The sequence below is a fragment of the Montipora foliosa genome, chromosome 7 (assembly GCF_036669935.1).
Source record: "Montipora foliosa isolate CH-2021 chromosome 7, ASM3666993v2, whole genome shotgun sequence".
In the NCBI taxonomy this organism is placed as follows: Eukaryota; Metazoa; Cnidaria; class Anthozoa; order Scleractinia; family Acroporidae; genus Montipora; species Montipora foliosa.
In genome coordinates this window covers 34,953,766-34,966,265 of record NC_090875.1, presented here as the reverse complement: position 1 = coordinate 34,966,265, position 12,500 = coordinate 34,953,766, and the positions used below count along the sequence as shown (strand labels likewise).

The 12,500-nt window shown below is 40.3% G+C and overlaps 1 protein-coding gene across 1 annotated transcript; it reads left to right on the top strand.

Moving 5' to 3' along the window:
- Positions 1–4,628: 4,628 nt before the first annotated feature.
- On the top strand, positions 4,629–5,630 carry LOC138010157 (adenosine receptor A2a-like). The gene has a single exon (XM_068857102.1). It carries the CDS (start codon positions 4,629–4,631, stop codon positions 5,628–5,630), a length of 1,002 nt encoding a protein of 333 aa, XP_068713203.1.
- Positions 5,631–12,500: the final 6,870 nt, after the last annotated feature.

Below are 12,500 nucleotides of genomic sequence, written 5' to 3'. Positions count from 1 at the left end.
TTGTAAAAAAAAAAAAAAAAAAAAAAAAAAAGTCGAGAACGAACAGCAACGTTGTCCGACGGTACATTGACGTGGATGTTAAAATCACCAGCCATTATCAGCGGCTCAGTTGTCATGACGATAGATTCCAGGAACTCGGCGAATTCTGTAAGAAACATACTCGCAGTAATCGGATGATTAGGCGAATAGGGAGGTAAGTCCTAAGGAGAAACTGGAAACAATGCTTATGCAAAATCTGAAGGGGCAAACAAACAAAATTATCCTACTTTAGATAGAGGCCAATTGTATTCAACAACAGTGCATCCAAGGACCTCGCAACGGAAACAGCGAAGATGTCGATTTTGAGGAAAGCACAAATATTCGGTACTTAAAATTGAATCCAACATGGTTTCAGTCAACAGTTTTCTAAGGATAACAAAAGTTTCGATGAAGCAAATGCTTGAGAGATCATTGTCCGTCATCAATCGTGTCAACAGTGAGTCCTCCAGTACATATTTAGTACACATTAGAAAGTGACATTCGGAAAGCCACTTCGATGCAGGATGAAGCAAACGAGGACCACTTTCGATTTAATATTGAGCTGTCTTACACGATAGAAGAAGCCAAGACCCCTCGCTTAGTTAAGTCAAGGATAATCTCTGGAGAAAGCAAACCCGCTCATTGGAGAGCACAGTGTCCGTTTGTCTTGCAAGTTTCATACCGGACAACGACCAGCCGGCTGTCCAAGTCAAGTCGAAGGTGTAGTGATGTCCAATTGTGGTTTTAGTACTTCTTTGGACTGTTTCACTGATGAATATTTAGATTCAGAGACTAATATATTGAAGAGAAGTGAAGTGTCATGCATGATGATTACAAAATTCCTTTGTGTGCTATGCTTCCATCTAAGGTGAGCCCGAACTATAATTCAGCCCAGCATAAGAGAGAACTTGTGTCTGGCGCAGCTTTTAGCAAATCGATGCGTTGAACTGCTTTTTTTGTCAACATGAGATTGTTAATGCTCTTTCAGTGTCTGTGCAAGCTTCAGGAAGAAAAGATCTAAACTGGATTTGAGGCACCTAAATTTTTGTCTTAAAGCAAAAATTTCTAGTGTGAAGATATTTCCACAGCCCTGAAGATCATTACTAAAGGATTTTTTGTTTAGTTATGACTTCGTCTGATTATCTCCACGTGGAAATTTTCTCTGATCATGACCGTAAAATTCCTAGCTATCTCCCGCGATTTTTGCGACGGAAAAGTTTTAATAAGTTTAAATGCTGTTATGCCTTCTGGCTTATCATCCACTCTGTACTTATTTACTTGGTTACTCAAGCTTCTTATTGACTTGGTGGAGAAGTATAGGTATTTTCATTGTCTATTTTCTTGATGATGGCGTAGGAGAAGGAGTTGACAGTATGAAGCCAATATCAGCAGTTTGTTATTTATTTTACTTATAAATGATATATCTTCTTCTCTTCAATCAAGTTTACGCCTGTTTCCGGATGACTGTGTTGTGTACAGAGAGTTACCCTGCAGGACTGCCCAGCTCCCCAGGAAGATCTGTATATATGGTCGAAGGCCTGGCAACTTACCTTTGACGTATCTAAGTGCTTTGATCTTGGGATAACTCGTAATAAAAACTCCTGTTGACTTTCAGTATTCTTTGAATGACAAGCTTATTTTAAAAGTACCTACTACAACCTATTTAGGCTGGCACATTGCTGATAATCTATCCTGGAACTATGGTTGTGATAATATTTGCAAGAAGGCGAACTCAACCTTCGGTCTCCTCAGCGGAATCTTATCTGGCTGTTCTCTGGAGTATATATTTTATTTTATTTTATTTATTCATCTATTTAGTTAAGTGTTATTATCTTAAACTTCTCTTATAGTTAGCGCTGACTTCTGTTAGTGTTTGTTTAGGGCAAGTCCGAACTTGAACCGAAGCAAGTTATCACTTGGTTGGATATTGCACTGGATACTTATGGGGAATGTATGTCTGACATGTCTGTAACTGAGCGCTGATTCTATAAGCTCAAAAGCCACATTGATACTATTCTACGAACACAGGAAAGTATGGCTGTTAACGCCGTCAGTTTTCTAGCCTCTTTGGCAGGCCGGATTAACTGCAAGCCTCTTGCAGTCACATTTTCAAGCCGTAACTTTGTCTGCTAGTTGTGGCTTTTCTCCGGGTTGCAGTAGGTGTTTGTGAGAGCCGAGATTACGGGTAGTGACTGGTGTATTAAAGCTAAGTACAGCACGTGATTAGTCATTCTAAGTCGACACATTTTACCCGACGCAATTTTTCGAGATTTTGGACTTGTAAAGTTTTGTAGAACGGGTTTTTTATTTCTCTTACAGGTCCAGGTCTCTTGCAGTTTTTGTGCAGCCTCCGTTTTTCAGTCCCGTTTGTTATCGTTGGGCGGCTCTTTCGGTATTCATCTTTTAGATGTTAATATCGCCAAATGAGTGCATACAGTCAGGTTTGCAACGTTACACAGGTGCTCAAGTGCTGAGTCATTCTACGCCTAAATTGTAGTTAATTGTCATTTTTGTTTTTAATTTTATACATTCAGTTCGACTGGTACGCTATTACATATCTTAAAACCCCGAAGTGTTTGCGGCACTGCATTTGGTTCGGGGAATACGTTTCCACTTTTCATAGGTCTCGGATGATAATAAAATGCAAATCGACTTGAATCCACAAAAAAATCCACAGAAAAAAATTGTCTTAATTAACAACGTAGAAGCTTAAATGAACCAAACAATCGCGATCGTAGTGCAATTCGTAGGTGTGTTTCGACATCAGATCTCGAACAGTAATCAAATGAAAATCGCCTCGAGTCCATAAATCTGAGAAACACCTAAAATATGTTCAAAGGATGGAAAATTAACGTATCCGTTAGGAAATTCTCATCCCGACAAGACGAACACTGTAGTGAATTAGACTACCTAAATGGTTGAAATGCTGCCGAGAGAAAGATAGATACCTAGTTATGCTTGGTTCGTGCGTGGAATTGTAGGCAGATTTTTAATAGCTCTTACCAGAAGCTCATGACCTTGAAGCATTAACTCTGTTTCAGAGCTGGGTTTTTTTAAGTTTAAAAATGTGGTTACTAGTAAAATACAAAACCCAGAAAGATTGAAGGAAATAAAAGGGAATACATAACATTGGCTTCGAGAATGTTGATCATTTCCGAGTTAACTTAAATGCGTTTTTCACAGCGAATTGAAGCCCGAAGTGCTGTACTTCTCACGAGAAAGACTTGTGAATCAACAAACTCAGCATGAAAGAGATTAATATGTAAGCAAACCGCTTGATTTGCTGCTCTTCCTTTGTGAGAAAGTTCGCAAAAGTTAATCCTTGTCAGGTAGGGTTTGTATCTGAATGAGAGACCATGCAAGGAGATATACGACACGCGAGATCCTTTCGTAGACGCCAAATACCTTTTTTTTTAATCGGAATACTCATATTGAACGGAATCTTGACCATTCCGTTCAGCCTGACAGCTTTTCCCATTTGTATTTCACGAAGCTGCGATGAAGTTTTCAAAGAAGCATCAAAGTAGCCTCCCCGCAGATCTCCTTTGGGGTTCGTTCCCAAAGGACGTCTGCGGGGAGGCTAGCATCAAAGAAGCCAAAATGAACCAGAAGACTTAAAAACAGCGCAGGCTGCAAGCTTCTGCTCTAATTCCCCGCGAGCAGAGGTTTCTTTTTTTTGGCCTTCCGTCAGCCCGGCAAACTCAGAAGAAAAGACACCTGCCAGCAGGAAACCATTCTTAATTTCTGCATTAGCGCTTAATCACAATTCTTCTATAAGCTTAACTACAAACTGAGTTGTTTTTTAGTATATCGTGCAATAACAAAAACAAATTGTTAACGTTAAAAAACGTACCTCAGTATTTGAGTAAATTGTCATGTTAGACTACAGTTTTGCATTTATTTACCTTTATTTATAGTTCTTACGGAAACCAAACGGATGAGCAAAACAGAACTGTTCTTAACCGACCCTCAGCTTGGGTGTGTTCTTAAAGTTTTGGTTTGTCTCGCCTGATTGTTCTTATAAAAAAGCAGCTATGGTAGAAGGACAATAAACTGTTGAATGTTTTATTTTTGTGCGCGATGGTCTTCAAGAAAGAAAGCAGTGAAAATGTAAAATAAAATTAATTGTTTCATAGTAAAACAGATGCTACATCCGGAATGAACTGAAAAACTCAATTAAGGATGATTTTATTTGCACCTTCCTGTTAAATAGCGCAATAGGGAAGATATCGTAGACGTCACCCATTGTCATTAATGCGCCAACCAGAGCCCCATTAGCGTTCGATCCTGTGTTTAGCAAATTTTAATAATAAAAGCAATGTTTGGAAACAGATATCTTCCTTACATCTTCAAAATAAAATTGTCCGCAGAAAAAAGCAAAGCTAATCAAGAAGAAGAAGAAGAAGGGACAAGGTTTGAAAGAGCCTCTCACAGAACCTGGCAAAATGTTCTTATTTTATGCCGTTTTCAGTTTTTGACGTGTCCTTAAAAGAGTTGATAATATGCAAATTGACTTCAATATTACATCAATTTAATACTGACAATCATTTTAACATTAGTCCTGCTGAAAGCCGAGAAGAGTTAAAAATTCTTATTTCGTTTAAGACAACATGGCGGCTGTTCGAGGTACCTTTGACTATTGGAACATGACAAGTGAAGAAGCTTTGGTTCAAGTTTGGCTCAATATCGATAATGCTGAAACCATCTTCACTACTGTTGCTGTTCTGGCTATGATTTCGTTTCCAATAACAACGTATGGAAATTTTCTAGTCGTATTATCAGTTTGGGTGGACCCTCTTCGAAAACTTCGATCTTCGCCTTCAAACTTTATCATCTTCTCCATGGCTGTTGCAGATCTTTTGGTTGGGCTGGTTGCCTGTCCACTCGCTGTCTTTTGGGGTTGGGCCTTATTATACAAGTACACCAAAGCACCATTTGGTCTTTTAAAGTTCTTTGCAACGTTAATAAACGTAAGTGTTGGTCATATACTTCTTCTCAGCATTGACAGATTCTTTGCTGTGGTGACTCCTCTCCAGTATCGAGCCAAGGTGACGAGTAAACGAGTCTGCATCGTTTCTTTCACGTGTTGGATTTACTTTTTATTGTTTGGGTTTGTGTTCTCGTTTTTGCGAAAGCATTATGCGCTAATGGGAACTCTTTATAATGTACAAATCTTCTGTATTCTCATCTGCATCGTGGTCATCAACGTTTTCACTTTGTACTGCTTTCACAAGTATTCACACAGCACCGAAGCACTGGATGACCAGCATGCAGGGGTACCTCGCCAAATGATACTCCAGAGAGGAAGGACCGTGAGCAAAGCTATTGCAATTGCCATCTCTGTATTTCTATTGTGTTTCATTCCTTGGTTCGTCGTACAGATGATATTGTACATTTGCTTAACCTGCAATTTGTCGTTGTTGATGCTTGTGTATTCTATCGCTGTCGCTGTCATGTACGCAAATTCTGCAATCAATCCATTTTTGTACGCTTGGAGACTTCCCAAATATAAAGAAACATTCAAGCACATCTTAAAAAAGTTAAGATGTTGCGGAAGGAATGAAACAATTGCAAGGAAGGCCGCGGATTACGTTCAAGATACAAAGCTTTGATGGGATTAAATATTCAAGATCTCGAGGAGTCAAACATTAAAACGGCGTTAGAAAATCTCCTGGAGCAATTTGCGTTAATACTAATCAATCCCAGTACCATTCCTCGTCGAATTCCAGCCTTGCTCAAACTAGTTAAAAAGTGCAACCGTGATATGGTCGATCGCTAACACTGCACAGTACCCCCATTCGAAAATCTACTTATGTTTGGATGCATGGCGCTTCCTTTAAAAAGATTCAAGCATCAGATCAAACTTGGGTTTGGAACAGACAAGCAGTGAATTAGTAAGACTAATTCATTGTTAACACTTTAATGGGGAAACCTGCGACACCTATATGTATTTTACATGTAAAAAAGAACCCCTCAGTATTCTCTAGAAAAAATAATATTTTATTTGCAGCAGTTAAAATTATATTCTTCCCCTTTTCGTTTCTTGCGAGAAACGAGTTTTAAAATGATTTTAAAGTGGTTTTAGATGGAAAGAAACAAATCTGCTGAAGAAAAATCCTGTCTCGTTTAAGAAAGAGTAGCTGGTATTCTTCTTAATTTAAAACTCCGGTTCCGGTGTATGAAAAAAGACCTTCCGACATAAATGTCGATAAAAAGTAAACAAACATCTTAAGTAAAGGCAATTATCTCACTCCACTTTTTATTCTTTAGGGAGAGTATTTACACAGCGTTTAATTTATCCATACGAAGCTCAGCGAGAACTTCGGGATGCCAGTATGAAATTCCAAAATGTGGAAAAATTGAAATGGGTCAACGAAAACGACGATTTTGACTAAAACTGGAAGAACGCGCTGTTTGAGATCAAATCTAGTTGAAGTGGCAGCCAGTGTGGTCTAACCACACTAACCGTAATATCCTGCGGACATCCCGAGTTCAAGACTCGTTCTGACCACTAATTGAATTTGATCCTGATAGTCCCTGCCTCAAATACTCTCCGAATTTAGCCAATTGGTTTGCCTCCGGCCAGTTGGGATTCCATAGGTTATTTAACTGTAATGTTTCAATGTTTACGTTTGTTGGCCTTGAAAAGCCCCTATGGGAGAGGTCAAGGACCCCACAGCAGAAACAACAAAAATGTCGATTTTGAAAAAAACTACGAACATTTCGAACTTAAGATAGAATCCAACATGAAAGGGGCCAAAGAGCCCCAACAAGAAGGACGAAAGAACACAATTTTGCTTTTATCGAAAATTATTAAAATTCGCTACTTCACTCACTTGTCACGAAGAGTTGCAAATTTCAAAGGCCACTTGAAATACTAGTTGTTTGTACAACTCCGGGTGTTAAAAAATTAAAAAGTTGTGTTCAAAAGTTAAGGTGAGATCTTGGTATGACGTGATGTACAAACTATTGACCTCTATGCTCTTGTGTCGAGCATTACGTCAATAGGCCATTTCGGAATTGGGCAGGGAACTGGAGCGAGTTTCAAATTTAAACCAATCGATAAATTGACACCACCTAATGAAAGATAACATTAAGAGTAGCCGTATGTCCAAGTTTGATGCTTTTAGGTCGAACAGAGACCAAATTACGCATTTGAAAATCCACAAAACCATTTTAACTCCTATATATTTTTACGTCTACAAATTCATAAAAATAGGCAAACTTTCTGAATAGTAGGTCTATGACAGAATTTTCCTATTTCCCCAAATATGATAATTTTTTTCAATGATGCGCCTAGGGCTCTCTACCTCTGACGTCTTCAGACTTTGGATGCGTTCCTTTGGGATGATTCGAAAAAGGATCAAAGGAACCGACAAATCCACCCTGGGAAAGGATTCATATGCTCCTTTGATGCACCATAATCCAAGTGATCTTGGATCATTTTAAAGGAAAGCACCCTTTGCGTTCGCTAGAACCGGTTCATTGACTGGTTAAAGCTCGATCCATAGGGGCTTTCAGGGCCAATGAAACACAACGAAACGACGGAAAAGAACAACAGCAACTGTTAAGAATGCCAACTGGCCGGAGCCTGGCAAACCATTTGCAGCTGGGAAGTTGAACCATGCAGGAACTACCAGGATCAAATTCAACGAAAAGTCAGAGCGGGTCTTGAACCGGGATCTCCGGATCTCAAGGCAAACGTCCTAACCACTGGCCGCACCGCCTCTGGCCTCACCGACGAACTATCTCTCTTGTAAGCAGCTCCCTCACTGGACTCCATGGTTAATTGATGTCTTTCATTCGTTAGGACTGTGTACGACTTGGTTTGAGCTTCGGAGCTAGTTTTCCTGTCTCCCTAGTGTTCTTTATAGGACAACTTGATCTGCCAGGACAATGGGACGTGGTACTGCGCCACGGTTTCCATCTGCATATGCTTTTTGCTTCACCTTCTGTTCCCAATCTTTATCCCTCAAACTTTCATCACGCAAAGATCTCTCCAGTCGTAACTCCGGTAGTTTTGTTCTAATCTCCTTCCCAAACATCAGAGATGCGGGTGTGGCACCAGTGGAGACTTGAGGTGTTGACCTGGCCTCGGTTGTTCAAAAGGTGGAGAGCGCTATCCACCTGATAAATCACTATTAAGCGGATAGTACTATACCACAAAATCATGAAAACCCAAATGAATGCAATTTATCAAGAACACCCCTTTGTCTAGTTTTGTTATGTCTCCAGTCACAGAAGCTCAAGTGAGCAGTCTATTCTCTAGCCTGGATGTGCAGAAAGCACAGATATTCCAAATAAGCTTATTAAAATTGCTGCCGAGCCACAACCAGTCTATAGCAACCGGCATAGTACCTGATGCTTTCAAGATTTTCCAAGTTACACCAATATATAAGAGTGGTGACGTGACCTATTGCTACCTTATCTCCATTTGCTAAAGTTCTAGAACGTCTAATTTATAATCAACTGTATGCCTTCCTTGAAAAAAATAATATACCTTACAAATATCAATATGGTTTTAGAAAGAGCTTCACAACTGAACAGGCTACCGTAGAAATTACTGACAGTCTCAACATGGCCATTGATAATAAGCAAATCACATGTGCCATTTTTCTAGATCTCTCAAAGGCATTTGATACTGTTAACGAGAATATTTTGCTTTCTAAGCTTTACGCCTATGGAATCCGAGGAATATCATATAATTGGTTTGAAAATTACTTTTTTAAATTACAGTTACAGTATTTTTAAATTGGAGACTTTAGATCAAATACGGAAACAATAGCTTGTGGGATACCCCGAAGTTCTACCTTAGGGACTGTTATTTCTGCTTTATGTTAATGATCTCCCAAATTCTTCCACTGGATTTTCGTTTAGAATATTTGGTAACGACACTAACATGTTTCTCTCGAGTAGCTGTTTAAACGAACTGGAATCTGTTGTCAACAACGAACTAGCACTAGTTTTGAGGTACTGCACATCTAACAAGCTGTCTGTTAACTTTAAAAAGACACGCTATATGCTAATCTCGTCAGCAAGGAAGACTGTTCATATTAATATTAATAATATTGAACGTAGGTCATTTTCGGTTAAATACGTATTAGTTTACATTGATGAACATCTAAATTGGGAACCTCAGATTCAGCATGTAAACAACAAACTAGCAAAAAATTTAGGAATACTTTATTAGATACGGAAATATGTTGATCTAAATGTCCTTAAGCAGTTATCTCGGTGCAGAGTAGAGAACCAACAAACTCAACCCACATATGACGCCGAGTCTGGGAATCGAACCCGAGCCATATTGGTGGGAGGCGAGTGCTCTCACCACTGCGCCATCCCTGCACCCTAGTGCATAATAAATTGAATTGAATTGAATTGATAAACACTAGCAAAACCGATTGACTTATCCAGTGGATAGCGTTATCTACCCTTCGAACAACCGGGGCCTGTATGCCAACAGAAATTTCGGTAGTTCATCAATTCATCTTTTTCCTTCTGCAGCTGCAACGTTTATGGACTTCAGCATTGTCCTGTTTTGTCTTTCTACCTCACCATTCGCCTGTGGCCAGAGAGGTGATGACTTTCGATGTTCAATTCCGCATTCGTGTAGAAGCCCTTCAAATTATCCACTCACGAACTGCGCACCGTTATCAGTCTTTAACATGTAGGGGATTCCAAATCGGGCAAAAATGTCCATTAGGGTAGCGTTGATCCTGTGTGTAGTAGTTGACTTCATGACTACTACCTCGAAAAAAACGACTGTAGTAATCAACATCCACTAACAAATTCTCCCCACCGGGCAGAGGTCCCATTAGGTTGACTGCCACATTCTGCCACGGTTCCGTGGGTGGCTCCGTCGTCTGCATTGGTTCGGGTGGTGAATACTGTCCCGTGACTTGAAAGCCATGAAACCCTCTGCACATTCGCTCCACATCTCTATCCATTTTAGGTCACCACATTTTTGTCTAAGTCTACTCTTCGTTTTCACCATACCCTGGTGTCCTTCATGACCCAACTCTAACACCGCCTTTAGCAAAATTTGGGGTATCACAATTCTATATCCGTGCAACACCAACTATCCGAGTTTACACAGTTCATACTTGACATATATATCATGGCATAGAACACTGAGACCAGTCTCCAGTATGGACGTAGTGGCGGACACTAGCCTGTTCCGGGTCGTCTGCAGTCTCCCTGTCAATCTCACTTGGCGTTAATTAAGCAAAGTAGCGTGCTTTCCTAAGCTACAAATGGGAAAAAAACCTCTTTCTCATAGCTCGAGTCTTTGAGATCACGCTGATTCAATCTGGACCCCACATCTTCTATCTTGCTTTTGTCGGGTTGGTACACTACTTGGTAGTTGTTGCACTGCAAAGGGAGAAGCCATCGCTTGATTCTTGCCGCTGGTTTGGATCTACTTCTAAAAATACACTCCACAGGTTTGTTTTCCCTCTCTAGTGCGAAGTCACGACCATACACATACAACTTGAACCGTTGACATGTCCATACTAGGGCGAGAGGTTCTTTCTCTGTCTGAGCGTACCGTCTTTCGACCTCAGCAAGGTTACGCAAGGCTCTCCATTTACCTTCTTGAGACTGGAGTAACACTGCTCCAAGGCGGTATGGTTCTGCGTCTGATACCTTACTCGTCTTGCATTCCCCTCTGAAATAAGCCAGTGTTTTTGCTGATGTCACGAGACTTTTGAGCTCTTCGAATGCCTTTTGTTCTTCGCACCCCAAATGAAGGCTTGATCCTTTCCCAACAGCTTTCGTAGAGGTTCAGCAACTTTTGAAAAGCTCGAAATGAACTTTGATGAATACTGGTCTAGCTGTAAAAATGAGCGCATTTCTGAGGCATTCTTTGGGGGGTTGTGCATTCACGACCGCGGCAATCTCCTCTTAACTCGGCGAGACCCCTTCGCAACCCAGGTCATGTCCGGAAAATGTCAACTTGTGTAATCTGAATTGACATTGGGCTCCATTTAAGGTCAAACTACTCTTTCTCAGGCGCTGTAAAACTGCATGTAGATTCCTATTGTGCTCTCCAGCATTTACCCCATGAACAATTCGGTCATTGACTATGCTTGCCACTCCCTTGCAACCATGTATAATTAACAATTATTTTACGAGGGCGCTTTGGATATGAAGTGATAGATACCCAACGCGGCGCGTAGCGCCGTGCTGGTTATAATCATTTTATATCCAGCAAGCCCGAGTAGAATAATTGTCTCAGCGGAGCTCCGAGCGCGCCTTCGGCCTTCGGCGCGCACGCGGTCACGCAAATTTAGGCAATTTCAGCACTGATCGAATGGTCATAGAATTAACTAAAATATCAAAATAACTGTTCAAAACTATAGAAGAACTCTAACAAAACACAGGGAAGCCAAGAAGGGACATGGATGGACAAAACTGGAGAGTATTGAAATGGATTGAATTTGGGTAAATTTGAAAAACGTCGGCCCACCTTTTTTCAAATTTATATCAGTCTATATCAAAATGTCATTTACAAAGCTGGAAAATCATTCTCAGTTGTTATGTGTCCGTGATTTTGCAAATGAAAGACTCTTGCTCTGCCAATTTGACGTTTAGAGCTCATTAATAGCAAAAGTAAACAAAATTACCTAAAATAGCGTGACCTAGCCCTTTAAGAAAATATTGTAATATGAAGTGAAGCATGGCGCTCGGTCACGCTGTAAGAAGAACCCATCGCATCATTTTCAAGCCTCACGGTATCCATAAGGTAAAGAAAGGTGAGATAACAAGTCTCACAAATCAACTAAGCGGTTTCTTTTATCGGAACGCAAGTAACTGATTCGTTTTTCAAGGCTTTACACGTTAATACTACTCGATACAAGGTCAAGACGTCCTGCATTCCAGCTTCAAAACAACTTATCTTGCTATTGAATCTGGCTAGACCTGCTCTGCTGGCAAAATGGAGTGCCTCTCTTCTTATTCTATCATGTGGTGACATATCACCGAATCCTGGTCCTTCTATTGCTGGAAATGCGAAGCCTAAATGTAGTGTTTGTGATAAATCGATTGCCTGTAATCACCGGACCGTAATGTGCAAATCTTGTAACCTGCGATTTCATTACAAATGAACTGGTTTATCTCTTAAAGATTATATAATTTATCGCACCAGAGACTCATCCTGGATGCGTACAAAGTGTCTCCTAGGTGCTCTTCCCGTCATGTACGACTCTGTATCGTCAATAAATAATATGGCCCAGTCCTATTTTTGAACAGAAGTACTGGTTTTCGGGATGATTGCAGCCTGAAGTTCCTTCTGGCAAACGTTCGTTCTTTAAGAAACAAACTCCAGGAAATTCATGCTACCATCTACTCTGATAATGTGGACATCATTGAGCTTACCGAGACATGGCTGGATTCCTCTGTGTTAGACCAAGAGATATTACCTTACGGTTACTCTATATTTAGAAGAGATCGAACTAACAGAAGAGAAGGAGGGGTTATGCTAG